Source organism: Salarias fasciatus, chromosome 11 (genome assembly GCF_902148845.1).
Source record: "Salarias fasciatus chromosome 11, fSalaFa1.1, whole genome shotgun sequence".
Taxonomy (NCBI): Eukaryota; Metazoa; Chordata; class Actinopteri; order Blenniiformes; family Blenniidae; genus Salarias; species Salarias fasciatus.
Genome location: NC_043755.1, coordinates 23383763 through 23404457, shown reverse-complemented (window position 1 = coordinate 23404457; position 20695 = coordinate 23383763). Strand labels below are relative to the sequence as shown.

Below are 20695 nucleotides of genomic sequence, written 5' to 3'. Positions count from 1 at the left end.
TGGATGTGGAAACCGTGTTCCATTGTAGTATCTCGACTGGTAAATATCAAGCAAAGAGACTTTCTTGTCTTAAAAAGAAACCAGGCAGGATTTAGTGGATGCGGTTCTCAAGGCCAGTAACGCCGTGGCAGAAATCTCTTGAGAACAGACCGCCTTTCTCTCTGAAGTCGTGGAAAAAGATTGATTTCCTGCCGTTTGTGTAAATACCGTGAGGGAGACCGCCGTGGCGCCGTGGCAGGAGGTCATCAGGGAGCTGGAACCAAACCATCGCCCTGCTGGGAAATAATGAGGGACAAAGACTTTTGGTCTAAAAGCTCAACTGGACGTTGTGTTTCCTCTGCTGTCAGAAAAACCCGACGTCTTCCGAACATCAAACCACGTCCTCCGTACGTCTCACTGTTCAGCTGAATGGTTGCTCTTCTTGTTCTTGTTTTTTTGGCGGCAGTGTCGTCGATGAACCAGTCGGACTGTCCCGAGGTCAGGATCCCGTTCCCGGTCTTCTTCGCCGTCGGAGCGCTGAGTCTGGCCGAGAACCTCCTGGTGGTGGCGGCCGTGATCTGGAACCGGAACCTCCACTCGCCCATGTACTGCTTCATCTGCAGCCTGGCCGCCTTCAACACCGTGGCCAGCCTGGCCAAGACCTGCGAGAACCTGACGATGGCGCTGGCCGACGCGGGGCAGCTGAGGATGGCGGGCTCCTCCGAGACCAAGATGGACGACGTGGTGGACTCCCTGCTGTGCATGTCCTTCGTGGGCTCCATCTCCAGCATCCTGGCCATCGCCGTGGACCGGTAAACACACGGAACTCCACACTCCAGTGTTTGTCCTCGTTTCCATGGAGACGGACTTGGAGTGTTTTAATCCTGGAAGCCATTTTCAAAAAGTTGAGTTTCCCCAGTGGCTGCGGGCGCTGTGGTGTAAATGCTGTGTAGCCGAGGCTTCCAGCTGTGAGCCCGGAGGCGTCTGGAGGCTCCGCCTGCTGAGCCGGCTGTTTGGAAGCATCTGCCTGCCTATTTTGGCCTCGGTGATAAATGATCCTCTGCTTGAGATTAAAATTAAATGCATCGGGCCTCCTGAACAAGGATCCTGAGGAGGATTTGGAAAACTTCCCACTTGGCTGTAATTAATAGCTGTACAAGTTAAACGTACACTGCAGCAGTTTCTGCTTGTTGGGCCATAAATCATCACTCCATCGCCCACCATGTCCCTCAGCTCAGATCCAGCCAGGACACAGTGAGACAGAGCGAGGACTGAGGACGAGCTGCAGTCCATCATCACACTTATTTAGGTTTTTGTTTGATGTGCGGCGTTTGTCTTCCAGCTACATCACCATCTTCCACGCGCTGCGGTACCACAACATCATGACGATGCGGCGCACGGGCGCCGTCCTGGCGGTCATCTGGACGGCCTGCGGCGTGCTGGCCGTGCCCATGGTGGCGTTCTTCCGCTTCAACTTCATCAAGATCGTCCTTGTGGTCTTCTTCTTCGCCTCCCTGGCGATCATCTGCTTCCTGTACGTGTACATGTTCATGCTGGCGCTCATCCACGCCAGGAGGATCGCGGCGCTCCCCGCCGGCGGCGGGCGGAAGTACCATCGGCAGGGGAGGCGGGGCGGGAACATGCGCGGCGCCCTGACGCTCACCATCCTGTTTGCGGCGTTCCTGGTGTGCTGGGCGCCGTTCTTCCTCCACCTCATCATCCTCATGCTGTGCCCCACCGACCCATACTGCGAGTGCTACCGCTCGCTGTTCGAGCTGCACGTGCTGCTGATGATGAGCCACGCCCTCGTCGACCCCGCCATCTACGCCTTCCGGAGCGCCGAGCTCCGCCACACCTTCAGGAAGATGTTCTGCTCCTAGAACCGCGGTGTGCGGCCTCCGGCGCCGGGGAGACGACCTGACCGTCACAGAGGAGACGTCGCCACTTTTCACCCGATACATTTATAACACAGCTGATCAGTGATAAATATACACTGTAGATTATATTCCATCTCAGACACTCTGGATTTGGAATACAAATATTCCTCTTATTGTGTTGATGTTTTAACATTTGAGGCCATTTTTAGCTGATTTGAGTTTTTTTTATCCACTTTTTGTTGATATTCAAAGTTTCATTTTTTATTATTTAAAATTTTTTTTACCCTTTTTCCTCTTTATCTTTTCAACGTTGATCTTGCTGGTTTTTTTTTTTTTTACATAAATATTTTTAAGCACTGTACAGAGTTTGCTGCTGTAGGTTTTGTTCCAGTAATCATTTGCAAAGATGTTCTGAGGCACTGAGAAAAGTACAAAGATATCTGCATTTTTATGAAATGAATAAGAAATAATTCTGTTGTGAGGAATTGAAGAAAAGAGTCAAACCGATGGAGAAAAAGTGTAACAGCTCAACATCTCAAGTGAAAGTGCATCGTTTTTGTGATGTTGTTTTAAAGAAGCTTCACGTTTCCATGGCATGGCAGTAGAAGCGTTACATTTTCCAAAAGTTACACCTTGAGAGTCATTTTCAAAAAGTTGCATTGTCAGTGGCATTGTTGTCAAAACAGACTCCCAAAATGCAGCTAAAGTTTTCCGTTTTCTCTTGAATACATTGTGGAAACGGGGCCTGTCATGTTGGAGTCACTGGTTAAAGTGAAGAATCTGACTGTTTTACAGCTGGTTGCTGGTTTACAGTCGGAGTGTCGAACACATTTTAGTGAAGGCGTCACATTCAGTATAATTTCATTTTCAGTGGGCCGGACCAGTAAAATAAGATAGGAAAATTAAATTTTATATATTTTTTGCTGTTGTACAAAGTATAGGTACATGTTGAAAAATTTAATATTTTCACAAAATCAAACAATTACTACGGAGAAGGACTTGAACCTCAACATGAAGCCACTTTTAATGAAACCCACTGCAAAATCCAGTGAAATGTCCAGAAAACTTCCTTTCTAGCTGCTGCATTCTGCATGTTTTTCCAAACTCCCGCTGACAGCGCGGCTGTGAGGCTGGTGTGAAAGAAACCAGGTATCTAGCTTTAATTTCAGCGTCACTGATATCTCTGTTCAGGTCTGAAATGTGTTGAAAATTCAGTGTTCCCTTCTTTCATTTGGCGGGCCCGGTTGTTTGATCCACGGGCCTCATGTTTGATAACCAGGCTGAAGGTGTCAGTCTCTGTGTGAACCTTCCGCCGTCTTCCAGCCATCGCTGCTTGAGTGAAGCAGTGAAACAGTCCTGACATTACTGTGAAGAGTCCTCGACTTCGCTCTGAGGAGATTTCTCTCTGTTCTCACTGCTGCTGTTTGACAGCTGAATATTAGAAAAGATGAATGCTGCAGAAATAATTCAGCATTTCAGCTGACCCCTTTATTTTAACTTCGTGAATGAATCATACAGAGATATAACAATAGCGTCTCTCATTCAACACTTTTGGAAAGTCCCTCACTTTTAAATCTTGTTAACCTCTGGATGCTTTCCTTCAGCCGTCACACTCCTGTGTCTCCCCGATCTGTGTTTACAGCTGAACACACTGAGCGTTCGCCCAGCGGTGTGTTTGGGGAGTTCACTATCTTGCAACCTGCAGCTTATCTTCCCTTCGCCGGCCCACCCTTCACTCCCGTTGCCTCAGGTCTTGGATGTAATCTCCTTTAATCCGTTCAAATCCTGAAATAGCATTTCTCCAACACATATGCACATTCTGAAGATTCTGTTTGCCACGAAGCATGTCGGAGCTCAATATTCATGCTTGTAGTGAGTCGAAGACAAGAAACACCGCGAACAGCGCTAACACAGCTAACACAGCTAGCTAAGATGGGAATCATTTCACAGCAAGTTCGGAAGTTCGTGGTCTGTAGCTCCTCTGGCTCTGGTTCTGCAGGTTTCTTATCCGCCGTCCCTTCTGGAATCGTTCAGTGTTTCTCTGTATGCTTGGTGCTCTGGAAATCCACATTCAGCTGCATTGAGTTGCATCGTCGACCTTTATTCAGACATGTATAAATAAAATAATTTATCTGAAGACACATAAACAGCACGAGCTAACATGGGCCCGTCTCTGCAGGACGAGCGGAGAGGCGGTGTTGCTGCACGTGACACGTTAGCATGCATTAAGCAGTCCGGGCACGGCCGGACTGACGCCACACGCTGCCTCCTCCGCCGCCGTTTCTGTGGGAACGGGAGCCGAGCGCTTCGCAGTCAATAGCGATGAGTCCGCCTGCTTCGGAGCTCAGACGTGTGGCGTCTAGCTCCGCTTCGCTGAGACGATGTACAGGGACGCCGGAGGATACACAACCAATGGCTCACACATGTCCGCTGTTCTTTTTCATCTCACGATTACAAGTACACGGCAAATACTCCACAGAACAGACAGAGAAACATCCATTTGACACAGCTTTCTTCATGTTTGCATCAGCCGGGACTCGGCGTTACAGTTCTGCTCACAAATGCTTCGTCTCTTTTGGAAATACACATGAATTCTGGAAAAAGTTCTTTATCTTCTTCACGTCTGCCATGACATGTCTGGCTCTGTGCTGAAAAAAAAAAAACAGCGATTTGAGCGAATGGCTGCGTTTTGTGATATGAGTCTGTCAAGTCTGTGAGCTGAGGAGGCGGACGCCACCGACACACACATACACACACACACACACACACACACACACACACACACACACACACACACACACACCGGGAGCCCAGAAGCTGTTTGAGCAGAGCGCAGGAGGCAACGCAGTGCAGAGAGCAGATCTCAGGTCTGCTGCAGCAGCACAGAAAAAAAAACATTCAATCAGCAGATACTTCTTCAGTGTATCAGACGAGAGAAGCGGCAGATATCGTCCCAGGGCTTTCTCTGCTCGCTGAATGTGTGAACACAGGATCCATCAGATGATTCAGTCTCAGACAACAGCAGAAAAACACTCAACAAAAGCTTCTTTTATCGCACACACAAAGCTATTATTTAGTAGGAGTGCTCACAGACTTGCTTTTCAACACATGACTGCAGCGTGACGGTTTCTTCATTTAACAAATTAAAGACACGGATGAGCTCAGGCTGCGTTTACGAGACGGTCTGAAGGGAAAATGGAAGTTTTGGGTTTCTGTTCTCAAATTTTTAAAAACCCCAACAGCCCCCACTAGTGGCCGAACACGCTAACTACATCGTTTTCAGCATTTCTGCCATTTCCATGTAGATGGGCATAATTTTCAAAATGTTACTGTGTCAACAGGAAACTTTCCTGAAGCAAAAAACATGTGTTTTCACATGAAACATTGTCATGTAAACAGGGCCTAAACTGGGAAAATACGAGGGTGTACCCAAAAGAATCCGGAATTTGACTGTAACTTTTTATTTCTGACATTTCAAAATAAAACATCACTGTCGCCTTCAAAATAATGTCCATCCGCATTAATGCAGCGCTCCAGCCGTGTCTCCCACTTCACGAATGCGTCGTCAGACCCGTGCGTAATTGTGCCATTTTTTGCCGGCTGCGATTTTTCTGTCACCTCCTCCACATCTGCAAACCGCCGTCCCTTCAGCTCCTTCTTCAACTTGGGGAACAAGAAAAAGTCACTGGAGGCTACATCTGGCGAATCAGGCGGATGGGAGATGAGATTCATCTCATTCTTCGCCAGAAACTGCGTGAGGCGCAGCGCCGTGTCCGCTGGTGCTCTGTGGTGGTGGATCAACCGGGCTCCACTCCGCCACTACGCTCTGCTTCCTTCTCACATCCTCACGGAGCGTCTGAGGACTTCCATGTAGTAGTCCTGAGTTACAGTCTGACCTGGAGGGACAGACTCGCTGTGGACGAGACCCTGGACAGTGAAGAAGCAGCTCAGCATTGTTTTCACGGCTGAGCGGACCTGACGCGCCGACATCTGGCCCTTCTCAAACCACCCGAACCACTCATGGACCTGAGTCTTCCCCAGAGCATCATCCTTGTAGGCTTGCTGCAACAAGCTGAGTGTTTCTGCTGCTGTTTTTCCAGCAAAAAGCAGAATTTAATGTTTGCGCGCTGCTCTGGCTTCCCAGTCAATGTCGCCATTTTGGAAAAAATCGCAGACCGCCTCTGCGCTCTGTTACTATAAATAGCGCCTGACAGGCGTCAGTGTCACTCTCGGAGCTCAGATTTCTCACAGATGTGCATGAGGCTTACCTGCAGCACATCTGACGGCCAGAAGTCGGAACTCATTATTATTATTGTTTTCTGACCAAATTCCGGTTTCTTTTGGGTACCCCCTCGTAGAACATTTGCACAAACCTGAATGGAAGTTTTCACCTCTCAGGGTCATAAACTTCAGAGTTTCGAGATTATCTAAATGGCCTCCGAAGAGTTTTCAAAAAACTTAAGAAAGAAATGTAAAGCAGAACTCAAATGCTGAATGATAATATTCAGTGCCTGGTAAATTGGCACACTTAAATAGTGCTTTTCTTTTTTTTTACTGCTTGAGCAGAGGTCAAAGCACTTTACACTCACATTCACACATGTCAATCACATTCACCCATTCACACACACATTCACACACCAGTGAAGGCACTCAGTCCATGCACTGAGAGCATGTCGGGGTTCAGTGTCTTGCTCAAGGACACTTCAACATGTCGACATGGGGGAGATGAGAATCAAACTAATAAACTCATGATTGTGAGATGTGAGCACGAACGATGGCGCTCGCCGCCCAGATTAAAATACTGGAAGGAGTTTGAGCACAATGTGGTTTAACCCGTCTGGAAGTGTTTAAGAAAGACATGAAGAGTAGGTGCTGTTGTGATCGGCGTTTCCTCCACTAGCCCTCCTTGACTTTAATTCATGAACTTTATTGAAGGATACTTTACTGTGTTATCGTGTAAATATGTTAAAAATCAATGTTTTCAGTGGCCGGGTTGGAGAAGACATCTGCAGCAGCTCACTGGAAACCTAAGAATGAGACTTTCTTTCACCTCACAGGTTAAAAGTTGCTAAACAAGGCAACATGGTCGCTGACACTGCTCGTCAGAGGCGGTAAAACCGGAGCAGAGGAGGGAAATCCCTGCACTCCACTGCTGGTTTGTATTTATTCTTTTGCTGTGATACGGAAATTTCATTCATTCCTGACACTTTCCAGGATGAGCTAACATTTGAGCTGCGGATCGACACCAGTGCGAGTGCTGACCTTTAGCTAACTGTCTATACCAAACACGTACATAACGGCCGATATTTGAGTGATAAAGATTGACTTCTTTCAACAGGACGAATTTGATGACTACCAAATGAACCTGTCAATTCTTTATTCTCCTCTGAATACTTAGCTCCAGACTGGTCCATGGTTAGCTGCATTAATGAACTGAAATATGCTTTTCTTCTCTGGTCACCTGCATCACTACAAAGTCCCTCTGAAAGACCGGCCGCTGTGCAACTAAATTAAAATAAAACACCAGCTTATTTGCATGTACTAGCAATTTTCTGAGCACTACAGGGAGACAGAATGAAAAGCCATGCATTGCTCTGATATGTCCGTCCCTCTCTGAAGCAGAGAGCTAATTTAATTTGATTATATCACCGTCGTCAGGTTAATTCTAATAAGAATTAACTCTTGAGTGTTTGTGATGGTAATGAGGTCCGTCGCTGGGAGAATGATTGGATTGACGCCCTGGTGTGCCTCAAACAGCCGCCTGCCTCCAAAACAATCTGCTGTGTTACGACTGAAGTCCGATTGAAGTCCGAACGCGGCGCACACCGAACTCAAGACGTGACGGGCGTCAGAACACCGCATTACTGCAGACGGCTTTCCTTGGTGGAGCTGCTTCTGCTGCTTTGACTCCTTCATCACATCGGCTGGTCCAGGCAGTACTTTCAGCCCAGCTGGGAGTACTTTATGTACTTTAACTTGGATAAAAGCGGTTTCCAGAGTCACGGTCTCTGTTTGCTTCCATTCAACCAAATCCAGACCAACCTGAAGCAGTCTTAATTACTTTCTGCTTCACTATCTCCATGATGTTCTCCACTGGGACTGTGGTGTTTATCTCTGCCACTCCAGGGCATCGTAAAATTTTCACATGAACTGTTTTCATGTAAACAGAGTTTAAATGTGTCTCATTTGAAATATTACGCAGACGACACAGCTGTTTATTGCTGTGGGTTAATGTTTCTTCATATCATTGAAATGTTGCAAATCAACCTGACTCTAGCTGAAATCCTCACCTTCCAGTCGCCTGTGAAAACGTGAAACATGTTGAGTCTGAAGGAGAATTTCTAAACTCTGAAAACAAGAGGAAACATCGTCTGTTCGCTGCCACTTGACTTCGACCTGAGCTGGACCACAGAGATGGTTCAGTTCAGCGTGTCTGCTTTCTAAACCGCCTGATTGCTGATAATGAGCCGCTGCCACCCTGCTGGGTTACACAGCCGTTTAGCGGTTAGCGGTTAGCGCTCTGGCTTCATTGAGAAAAGGTCCCTGCATTAAATTTGAGCTCGGTTTTCTCCAGGTACTCCGTTTTCCTTCAGCAGTCTGAAAACTTCCCTAAAACCTAAAACTTTGAGGTTAATTGGTGACTCTAATGACTGAATGTCAGAGTGTGTGTGTGTGTGTGTGTGTGTGTGTGTGTGTGTGTGTGTGTGTGTGTGTGTGTGTGTGCGTGCACTTGGTTTCACAGTGTGTGACTTTTTATTCATAACTGACTTCTAACCTAATTCTAATACATGTTTTTGTCCTTCTTTGTGTTTATAAATGAGGATTTCGTAACTGTTTTGTAATCGCTGCTGCCTATTTTGACCAAATCCTCTTCTCAGTGGGACTTTCCCGGTTAAATCACGATTTTACATAAACCATCTTCAGCTGATCGCAGTCCTCATCCACGCTTGGGCTGCATTTTCTCTCTCCACACGGGTTTCGGAGCGGCAGCGTTAATTGTGAGGGAAATCTACATGCGTAGCGCGGAGATCCGTCACGGTTGGGGGTCGAGCTCCACTGGGAGATTAAAATCCATCCTTCACACGCTGAAGTCATGAGATTTTCTTTTTTCTTTTAATTCAGTACACAGATTGAGTGTCTTTGATGTACATGTTTCCCTTTAGGTGGCTGTCATCCGCTGGGTGGAAGCCGTCAGTCTGTCCAACACGTAGCCGCTGCTACTTCCTCATTTTCTCTCCTTGTTTTTAACTTAATCAACACATTTACATTGCGGTTCTGTGATCAGTGCACATGCTCATTGCCTCCATGTGGACTTCAGAATGCTGTCTAGTCATTTCTCTAACTCTAACTCTAGGTAATTGTTGAAAAAGTTGAGTTGTTTTTTCCATACATTTTACAATTTAAACACTCTGCTGTCTTAATAAAGAACAGAGTTGCTGCCCAGGTTAAAAACTGTCTGGAGGGGTTTTAATATCTGTTGAATCTAACAAAATTATAACAGAAAGTAAAGTAGAGAAGTCCAAACTGGTTTATCTTCAAACCTTTACTGTACAATTTTTCCAAAAAGAGTTTGACAGAATTAAAAAAAAAAAAAAAACTTACTTGAATTAATTACTAAGAAGTCAGTAACTCATCTGAGCTTCAAGTTGCTTAACCAGCCACTGCAGTATATATATATATACATATACATATACTGTATATATATATATATATAATTCTTAAAATCCTCCACAATCTGGACATTAGCAGCTTTTGACTTATGAAGAGATAAAGTACGAACATGTAGAACATTGAGAAGATAATATTTGCTGATGAACATGAACGATCATCACAGCTGCTGGGAATGCAGTTATTCTGAATCATTGTACAGTAAGTTAGGATTGTTCAGGCTCTCTTATGAATGATGTGATTAAAATGCTAACTGTTAGCTCGTTACTGTAGAGGGAGGAAAGTCACGTAATAAATTAATGCATCAGTATATTGTATCTTAATTGATTCTCTTCACTATAATTTTAATAGATCGTGACTTTTAAACCAGAAGCGTTGATGTGACAGCATCACGGTACCTCTGGAGTTTATAGAAATAACCACACACTGGTGATTTGATGCTCATCAATTCTTTAAGAGTTGTAAAATCACAAACTTTACATTCAGTTTTAATCATTTTCATCAGCTTTATATAGTTTGATTCTTATCTTAGTCATCCTTTTCCGTTTCCTGCTTGTTTTACGTAATTTTATGAAACCATAACAATGTTTTGCTTCTTTCAGAAGTTTTTTTTTTCTTTAGCTTTAAAAATCGTTTAGCTGCTGATGTGACTGAATTCTGACCTAAATTTAATCTAAAACCCTCATTTCTTCTTTTTCTCTCTCTGTTTTTGAACTTACTGCTGGCCCCAGAGCTGTTGATTTCAGATGAATAAACATCACTGAAGTGAGAAAAGCTGAATAAGACTTTAAATTGGGATCAAGCTGAGATTAAAGGCGAGCTGCTTGACTGGAGCTGAATTTATCAATTTCCAGCTAATTCTTTAAATGTGTGGTCTCAAAAAAAAATCTTCTTTTCTGGAAACACCACAAACCGTCAGTCTTCTATAATCTGCTTGATGAGAAAACGTCGCTGCTGATTTAGTCTCTAATTATCCAAATAACTTGTCATTGCATGAGAGACAAAAACTCAGAACATCGTGGAAGAAACGGACCGGCGACACCACCGTGTTCCCACTGAGGGCTCAACTGGACACCGCCCAGTGGTCCGTCTAATCCCTCCCGTGTGCCATCTCAGGATATTTATTATTGTTAGAGAAACGCCGGTGGAGGAAACAGGCGTTCAGACGAAGCCGAACTCAGAGAACATTGCTCTTGACATTTGTCAGACGGACAGAAACTGGGCTCCACAGGAATGCTAATGGAGGCGGCAGCCCTCGCCAGCGCTCTCTGTGTTTTCACAGCGACTGGCGTTTTATCTGAGGAGAACAGCGCGGAGCTGCCGCCGCGGGAGAGGCTTGAAAACAGCCGGGGCACCGACTTCTCGCCTTCCCCGGAAACACACTCCGACCTGCAATAATCGCCTCCCTCTAATTAGTCTCCTTCTGATGTGGAGCGGCGAGGTGCTGCATGAATGTGCAGAGGTGAACCTGTCGTCCACCGCTGCTGACTCGGCCTCTCTGCTGTTTATTCATGTGCAGCATTCCTTTCTATAGATGTGGGCGTCCGACGCTTTGAAGCTTCAAGTTGCAGCCATGTATAATTAATTGCAAGTCTACGAGCACTCCGGCAGCCTTTAAGGTCGACTAATGAGCATTGTGTAAAGAAAATACAGTGTCCATTCATTCAGTCAGCATCTTCCAGTTGTAAAGAATAACGATCTCATGAGGCACACATTAAAACAAAAAACAAGAACAAATGTCCGGGGAATTGAAAAGAAAGCCATAAAGAGTGTTTTTTTTCCAGTGGTTCAGAACTTCAGATGGTCCGCGGTGGGTGTTCACAGAATGCAGATATATAAATACGCCCCTTTATGTACATGCTGGACTCACAGGTACCTTCTCCGGCTTCTTCACGGCTCCATGAGCTTGTTCGGCGTCGGTCTGTGCTGGTTGTAAACTGCAGCGAATCTCCTCCTTCCAGTCAGCGGTTCAGTCCGTCGGCCCTCGCCGTCCCGGCCTCAGTACTTACCGGTCAGGGCGCAGACGTTGTTGCAGGCGTTCCTCAGGCTGTAGCAGCAGATGATCTCCTTAAAAGTCTTCCTCATCTCCTGGCTCCTGAAGGCGTAGATGAGCGGGTCGATCACCGAGTTGCACATGATGAGGATGAGGTACATGTTGAAGTGCGACATGAAGCAGACGCAGTAGAGGTTCCTGGGGCAGGAGATCATCAGGATGAGGTGCAGGAAGAAGGGGGCCCAGCAGACGATGAAGATCCCCAGCAGGATGGTGAGCGTGATGGCGCCCTTCATGCTGGCCCGCTGGTGGATGGAGTTGTAGCCGGGCAGGGCGGCGATGCGCTTGACGTGCGAGCGGGCCAGCATGAACATGTGGCTGTAGAGCGAGGCCATGATGAGCAGCATGGCGAAGAACATGGAGATCAGGCAGATGATGACGGGCGTGGTGTCGGAGTAGATGATGAAGACGATCCCGCAGCCGGTGCAGAAGGTCCAGATTCCCCCGATGATGCAGCCGGCCCTCCTCACCGTCATGATGTTGTGGTACCTCAGGGCGTAGAAGATGGTCACATACCTGGCAGGGAATCACACATATTGATCTGTTACGGCACATCAGGGACCCTGAACGCACCAATAGTGGATTTAAGAACGATTAAGGGGTTTCGACTGTGACATGAAACTTCAACAAAAAAAACAAAATCATCATATGAATGATTCGAAATCTAATGAAGGAGGCCCAGCCAACACTTCCTGAATATTCCTTGAAGTTCCCGTCATGGTCTGGACGTCTTCTGAGAGTTTCTTTAGAGGGTTTGAAACCTATGAAGATGAATCATCCTCCAGAGGACATGAGAAACTTGAAACCGACCACCGCAGCTCTGCTCGCCCTTCTTTCCTCTTCATTAGCCTGGAAATCTTTTTGAAACGCAGAAGATCTGTTCTGCTTTGAATGATGTGCCATGAAATATGTTAAACGAAAAGGTTTCTGTGTGGAGTTTGCATGTTCTCTCCATGTGTGCATGTGTTTCCTCCGGTCTGTGTGTGTGTGTGTGTGTGTGTGTGTGTGTGTGTGTGTGTGTGTGTGTGTGTGTGTGTGTTCTTGTATTTCTATCCTTGTCGGGGCCAAATGTCCCCACAAGGATAGCAAAACGTGGAACGACGTGCCTTGTGGGGACCTTTTTCCGGTCCTAAGTAGGAGAAACAGTGTTTTCTTGACCATGTTGTTGTTACTGAAAAAAGTAAAAGTGCAAAAACATTTCTTTAGGGTTAGGCTTTGTTGTGGTGTGGGTTAGGGTTAGGGTAAGGGTCAGGGTTAGGGGCTAGACATGAATGGGAGTCAATGGAAGGTCCCCACAAGGATAGAAATACGAGACTGCGCGCGTGTGTGTGTGTGTGTGTGTGTGTGTGTGTGTGTCTGATGGTTGTGGGGGGGGCTGGGATGTCTGTCTCTGTGTTTGTCCTGTGATGGACTGGAGACATGTCCAGGATGCATCCTGCTCTGGACAATAGTCAGATGGGACTCGCTCCAGCAACCCGACACAGGGTAAAACAGGATAGAAGATGGATGGATGGATGGATGTGTGGATGGATGGACAGACGGATGTGAACACTTCTCACTAACACTCTGGGGTTCAGCTGCTTTCAGGTCACATTATTTTTTATTTTTATTTTATTTTATTTACATTTTAAACAGAGGTACTGCCCCTTCAGATGAACCATTTCATTTTCGAGGGGGACCTCAACATTAACTGAAAATAAATAGTACCTCGATATGCTAAAGGTCTGAATCTTAAATGATCAATCGCTGAAGTTAAAGTTCAAACTCATGATATTTGCTGTTCTCCACTCACTGCAGACCCTTCATCAGTCACCCCCCAGTGCGTCAGCACCGTCCAATGTTCCCTGAAACCACTGAACCGTGGCGTTAATTAGGACCTGCGTGAGACAATGAAGCCTGGATAATCTATAGTGAACAGCTAGAGAGCCGCCCGGGGAGAAAACCCCCCGTATCGATCCCACAGCTAATTCCCATTAGCGAGAGCATATTGATCCCCGCTCACCTGTCCACGGCGATGGCCAGCAGGCTGCACATGGACGCCACCACCGAAATGCAGATCATGGAGTCGAAGACGTTGTCCATCTGCCTGATGAAGTGGTCCTCCACCACCAGCTGCCGGTTGTTGAGCAGATAAATGATGATGGTCTCCCAGGCGTTGGACACGCTCACCAGCATGTCCGCCACCGCCAGGCTGCAACCGGCAGATAAACCACAACAATCATTTCCCTCTGCTCAGCCGCACACGCGCTTCCTCCCCGGGTCCACAGAGTCCCGGACCGCATTAGCACCGCGGCGGGAAACCGTGTCATCGATTTGACCGACGGCTGAGTCACTGCGTTGACGCTCGCGTCAATTTGCCAATCCCGAACAATCCGGAGAGGCGACGCACTGACAGGCGCCGTCAGCGTCAGGCTGCGAGAGGCTGTCAGCGTCCCGGCGATAAGAGCGACACACAGGAGCATGGCTTCATTCAGGAAGACCTTTAATTCTCCTATTAAAGAGTCCACAATCCAGATGGGGTTTTTTTTTCAACACTCTTCATGTCATATGTCTTAAACGTTCCAGATTTTTATTTATTGACTTCATTATGAATCTTATTTACTCAGATCCTGCTCAGAGACGTGGATAGATGACACGATTGGGAGGTATTTACTCAGGCCTCGTTGACACGACAAGGCTTCAAGTGAGAAAGCATCGCTTTCTGTGGAGAGCGATGTTCTCGGCCACAAGCTGGCGCTGTTGGCTGTTTATGTAATGAAGCCAGTGTGTAGAGAAAACAGCTTCTATGCCACCGTGTTTATACTCAACGCATTGCTGCTCGTCTGCCGTTGGTCCTGAACAGCGTCCCACTTTCCAGCCGTCCAAAAATAATCTCCAGTGTTTCCATAGAGATTGGGGCTCCGGTCGGCACCAAGCGCCACGCAGCCAGTGGACATCTGTCTTTGTCTCATTAGATGAAACGCTGCATCTCATCAAAGCGGCGGCGGCGCCTGGCGGTGGGCCGGTCGAGTGAGCGGCGAGACGACAGCCTCGGCCGTCTGAAGGCTCGGCGGTTTCCAGCTGATTCAATCATCCCAGTCTGAGGGAGTCAGGTCAGAGTTCAGGTTCATTCTCAACGAAAAGCTCCCAATTTGTGGATTTTTATTCAGATGAGTCGTCTCATTAAATTCAGGACCCGACTCCACACGTCTACAATCACCGAAACACTCTTATTAAACTGCTCAGCTGAAGGCTGCTTCTGGCTTTTTAGTTTTTTTCCCGGCCATCGTTCTGAGCAGGATAACGGATGATCAGATGGATCCTGTTATGACTCTGGGATTACAGCCATTCCTGTCATCCTCCTGCAATTACCTCCATTGATCTCTGTCAGCGTCATGGATTTATTTGTTTCCTCGGGCGGCTGAGACTTCCTGACATTTTTATCAGTGGAAAGAATAAGTGCATTCAGCTGAGGCGTTTATTGAAAAATCTGCTGTCGAGTTCAGTGTGAACGTTTTGTTCTTCATTATTCATGAAGTATTTTCCACCGTCAGAGGAGTAATAAAGCTCACTCCTCCTTCCTTCACTGGTGTTTTCATTCAATTGTGATGCAGCTCCGAATGTCTTCACGATCAGGCTCATTAGTTTCTTGAATTCTGGTTTTGTCCTTGTGATACAAAGCAGATTAACATGAAGCAGTTAAAGAAAAGACAGGGACACGTTCAGCGCTGTTCCCTCCTTCTTATCCTACAGTTAGGACGTCAAAATAAGAGGAAAACAAGCTGATTGACTGATACTGACTGTCTTCTAACGTTACACTTATGTCTTTAAAGGAAAAGTACGGTTTAAACAGCTTTCATGTTGTTTACAGAATGAAGTAGAACAATTTACTCACCCAGAAGGCTTTTCTGATCCGAACTGTGCTTCGGGAGAAATTCAGATCCAAAATCGAGCGGCGGACATCCGTATACATCTAGCAGACGGGGCATCGGAAGCGCCGCTCCTAAAACGGCTTTAATCATCCAAAAACTCATTAGTTTCACTAATATTTCATCATGGTCCGCTCAGCCTTCCTCCATGACAGCCTGGTGTTGAGATAAACGTTGTTGTGGTTTTCTTGACCTCTGTACCGATGCCCCGTCTGCGAGCCGTATACGGATGTCTGCCGCTCGACTTTGGATCTAAATTTCTCCCAAAGCACTGTTCGGATCAGAAAAGCCTTCTGGGTGAGGAGATTGTTCTACTTCATTCTATAAAAAACGTGAAAGCTGTTTAAACCAAACTTCTCCTTTAATCTGGCAGCGGCTCAGTTGGAGGTCTTCTCTCTCACTTGGAAGGTTGCAGGTTCCACATGTTGAAATACCCTTCGTGAGAGTTTTAGGATCCTTCCTTCAGTCCGTGCAGAGATTTCAGTACGCTCTTGTTTTCTTCCCTGTATTTTTGGCTATTTTCAGAAACGTTTTATCGTCTTCATCTCCAAACCCTCCCAGTCCTGTCTCTGAGAGTTAGAAAACACGACAGTGGTTTGTTAATGTCTGTAACACAGCGATCATCTCCGCTGCTCAATGACCTTGGGTGTTACATTACTGAGCACCATATAATCTCATCATCTGTGAACATTTCCGCCAGCTCTTTATTTTATTCACAGCAAACAACTTTTCAAAGCCTGTTCAAACACTTGTCCGGGAGCGTGCGGAGCGCCTTGTTCCCCTGAGCCTCCTCCATTCAATGCAGCTCTGACGGTAAGAAGTCCCCTGTGGTCATTTTGGCGGCCGGTGTGTTTGTTTGACTCACCTGCACACGAAGAAGTACATGGGCGAGTGGAGGTTCTTGTTCTTCACGATGGCTGTGATGACCAGGATGTTCTCCAGCAGCGAGATGATCCCCAGGATCAGGAAGACCTGAGGAGCAGAGGGACCAGCATGCCTCAGTGTTTCTGTTAAAGCGCACTCATTCGGGTTTTGAAGTCCGGAGACGGCGCCCTGACCTCCACGGCGATGTGCACTTGTTCGCACGCCGCCGGCTTGGAGGTGGCGGCCTTGTCCGGGAGCAGCGGCGGGGAATGGGTGTAGTTCTGCTGGGAGGAGTAGGACCAGCTGAAGTTGGCCAGCAGGGCGTCCTCCTGGTAGGAGGACACGTCGGACGCGTTCATCCCGGCGGTGCTTCGGCTCCAGATCATTACAGCTCGGATCCGGGCGCCATCTTTAACGCTGCTGGAACGAAAACACCGTGAATCACCATCGACTTACACCGGATTTCACTGAACTTCCCCACGTCTTCATATCTATTTCATTAATAATCAGCTGATGTGTGATACGCTGGAGGTCAGGGGTCACGCTCAGCCTGTTTCAGCCTTTTGAGAACACATCATGGAATAACTGATGCGTTCTCATTTCCTTCTATAATAACATCTACATTCATAAACCAAAATGCCCACTCTACTCTGTAATCATTCTCAGTGTTACTGTTATTACTACCAAAGCTTAACGTCTGTGAGACATAAAGAATATTAAAGAATATCTATATTGTGTTTAAGTGCTGAATAGAATTTGCAATATTTCTGCTTGTGCGTTATATTGTGTATTTATGAAGAAAAGTTCATATTGAATCTGTTAAGCTACTCAACACAGTGATAATCTGATTTTTAAAATGAGTTCTTTTATTCAGGCAAAAAAAAAGATGAATGAAAGCATTCTTAATAATATAATATAATACAATATAGTATAATATAATATACAACTTTCACTCAAAAACACTAGCTTGCATATGTTGTAATAAACCTTGTATAATATATGATTTATTGATTTCATTATTTATTACAAAATTTAAGAAAATGTATTATACCCAGTAATTATTTTTAGCTACAATAAATAAATGCATATATTTACAATACATTTTTAACTGCTTCAGAGCATTATTGAGTAAAGCCGATCAGATACGAACTGTTGAGTAAAACTTCACTGCAGTGATTAAAATGAGGATGTTGAATAAAGACCCTGGTTCATAAGACTGCTTCGTAAAGTTGGTCTAAATATTACACAAGTAATAGTTCGGATGCCGTGAGGCTCGAAGCGGAGAGAATAGTGCCTCTCGCTCTTGTTTTCTCGGTTTCACTTCATTTCCCGACGCCGTCTCGTTTATTCTGACTTGAGAATGGAGCCACGATAACCTCGTTTTCCGTTTACATAACTCCAGACCGCTGGTCTTTCCTCAGGAGTTCACAAGTTGCTTTTTGACACTGAAGAACGGCAGATTTCTCAGAAACTTCCATGAGAGCTGCTTCTCTGAGCCCAGTGATGCTCGGCTGGACTCTTCCCACTGATCAGTAACGTCTGACTGTGTTTCATTCAGTGAGACTCCTGAACCTGTCTGGGCTGGACCGAGCTCCTTCCATCAGTGCGATCTGGAAAACCCAGGCCTGTAATCGGCTTTGTTCCTGACGCTTTGCAGTGGATTAGCCTCATTAAAACCCTGCAGCTGGGTTATGATCTCCTCTGTGGAGCTGTGTAATCTGTGAAGGCATGAGGAAGAGGTCGGACACACTCAGATCCTCTTTATTTCTCTCTTCCATCTCCTCCAACTACCCAAGTTCATGAAGCCTTCAGTTTGTTTATCAGTATTTTGCTTCTCTTCTAAACTGCTTTCCTGAAAAGAAGAGAAGCAAAATATTTTAGGACTTGTTTCTTTAGTTTAAATTCAGCCCCACGCTGTATTTAAACAAAGGTCAGCCGACCAGTGCCATGCGATAACACCGTAGGGAAGCTGCCGTGATGTTACCAGATCTCTGCTTCCCACGACCGGCATGCGGCGGAGACGCCTTGCACTGCGTGGAAGACCAGTCCGGCTAAGAAAGAGAAGAGTCTGGAAGATAACCAGAGCCGGGAAGCACTGAGGTCCTCTTATTTCATTAGACTGGACTCCTCCAGGCTAAAGTCTGAGACTACGGCTGAGAGATCAGCACTACGGTTAAAACGTGACGCACGGCGCAGATCCAGGTATGGATTACAGTCAGGTCGGCACCAATCCAAGTCGGCCCTGGCCATCTCGGCACCGCCCCCGGGATACAGTCAAGTCGGCATCAAGCCAAGTCGGCCTCGCGGGGGGGCGGGGCTCTGAAGTGGCCGAGTTGGTCGGTGCCGACTTGACTGTAAGCTGCTTACCAACTCGGCCAAAAGCCTCTTTTTTTTTTTAATCACGATGCGGCTGCGGCGCGACGATTTGCTCAGTTTTTTGACGATCTGTTTGAACCGAGTAGCTTAGCTACGAGCGCGCGGCGCGAGCGGCTGTCTGGTCATGTGACCACATCATGTGACCAGGCGGCGTTTGATCAATCCAGTCACCTTTCATTGTAATTATAAGTGTGCAAATCCTGGAGCTGATGCCGGCTGCGGCGCAACGATTTGCACAGTTTTATAATTATAATGCAGGCGACTGGTTTAATCAAACGCTGCCTGGTCACATGACCAGACAGCCGCTCGCGCTGCGCGCTCGCAGCTAAGCTACTCGGTTCAAACAAGACGTCAAACATGAAGCTCCAGGTCCATTCTCCACCTCTAACCTGTCAGTCACCATAATCACACAGTGTGTCCTCCAGTCCCCCGCCTGCTACGTGAGGAGAAGTGGCGCAGCCGGCACGAAAAAAAACTGCAAATCGTCGTGCTGCAAGCCGGCATCATTGCACTACGATTCCCAGAATGCCTTGGGGACCGGTCACATGACCAGACAGCCGCTCGCACTGCGCGCTCGCAGCTAATCTACTCGGTTCAAACAGATCGTCAAAAAACTGTGCAAATTGTCGCACCGCAGCATCGTGATTAAAAAAAAGAGGCTTTTGGCCGAGTTGGTAAGCAGCTTACAGTCAAGTCGGCACCGACCAACTCGGCCACTTGAGAGCCCCCCCCGCGAGGCCAACTTGGCTTTGATGCCGACTTGACTGTATCCCTCCAGATATCCCCGGTACAGATGGTCCATCTGATTGCCAGATGAACACACTGGAGCACGATCCTGTCCTAGATCCATACGAAATGCAAACATCCACGTTCTGGTCGTTTAGCCGTTCCTGAGCAAGAACAGAGAAATCGTTTCGCTCTCTCAGGTCTCAGGGGGAAAACGATGGTTTTCCTTTTCTCAGTGCTGCTTTTCAGGTGGTTGACCTGTCCGCTGTGTGGACTGAACCAACAAACTCACAACCTGCCCCTTCATTACCCGCTGGGTCTCCACCAGTTCTGTTCTCAGGTCGTTGTTCAGACAGTTTGCGTCATACTTACTGAGACTGGCTCATGATCTTCAGCGCCCGTCAGTGTAAACATGCTCGATGAACGCTCTGATTGGGAGTTTCGGGTAAAAGGCTTGTTCTTTCAGTGTTTTTCTGAGAAAAGTATGAAGAAGTCACTGAAGTCCACAAATTAATGTCTGCGAGCAACAATTTCCATCCTTTCTGAATGTTTCCCTTTGACGGTTGAAGAAAGAGAGACCATGGTGGGAGAAGCGGGAACAGAGCCGAGGCTCCACTTTTCCCTTTAACATGCGAAGACCGCAAGCTCGAAGCGGCAGACTTTTCCCCTAAGCCCAGCTCTTGCTGGAAACGTTGACCTCATGAACCCCGACAGACAGTCCAGTGACAGCTGCAGGTGCTCTGCGTGAAGAGAAACATGTGAGGCCTTTCCAGGAATTCCACAGCACAGCGACGGGAGTGTCGACCGCGAACAGTCCAGTTCTGATCGGTCCCTGCAGCACGGTGCAGGCCCTGCAGTGGCTGCGGCTGAATCCAGCGCAATGCCGTTATCTAAATCCCCTCACAGCAATTAACCTCGGCGGCTGAGCTCAGAGGAAGAGGGCCGTTTGAATATTTCATCCAGTTATCTGCTGCCATGAACGCATTTATTTACCTGCAGGGAATATGAATGACTAAACAGTGTGGTGATTTAAATTAATTTTTCATGAGCAGTTTTTACATGACGGGTCTGAATAAATATTCCATGTTGAGATGGATCGACGCTAATCACACAGTTTACGGTTGTTTTATACATTTCAAAATGTAAACACGTTAAATGTTCTCTTCAGTGGGAGCACCTGGCTGGCATGACCTCCAGATGTGCTTCACCTCTGTCTGGAAGCACTGATTTAAAACGGAGTCAGC

At 46.8% G+C, this 20695-nt stretch overlaps 2 protein-coding genes across 2 annotated transcripts; one reads left to right on the top strand and one right to left on the bottom strand.

The window, feature by feature from the left end:
- The first annotated feature begins 408 nt into the window (after positions 1-408).
- Positions 409-1859, top strand: mc2r (melanocortin 2 receptor). The gene is made up of 2 exons (XM_030102433.1): positions 409-791; positions 1322-1859. The coding sequence occupies exons 1-2, from the start codon at positions 409-411 to the stop codon at positions 1857-1859; spliced, it is 921 nt and encodes a 306-aa protein (XP_029958293.1).
- Positions 1860-11496: 9637 nt separating this feature from the next.
- Positions 11497-16760, bottom strand: mc5ra (melanocortin 5a receptor). The gene is made up of 4 exons (XM_030102339.1): positions 16544-16760; positions 16351-16457; positions 13580-13768; positions 11497-12093 (listed from the first exon to the last, which is right to left on the bottom strand). Exons 1-4 carry the CDS (start codon positions 16733-16735, stop codon positions 11523-11525), a joined length of 1059 nt encoding a protein of 352 aa, XP_029958199.1. The 5' UTR covers positions 16736-16760; the 3' UTR covers positions 11497-11522.
- Positions 16761-20695: the final 3935 nt, after the last annotated feature.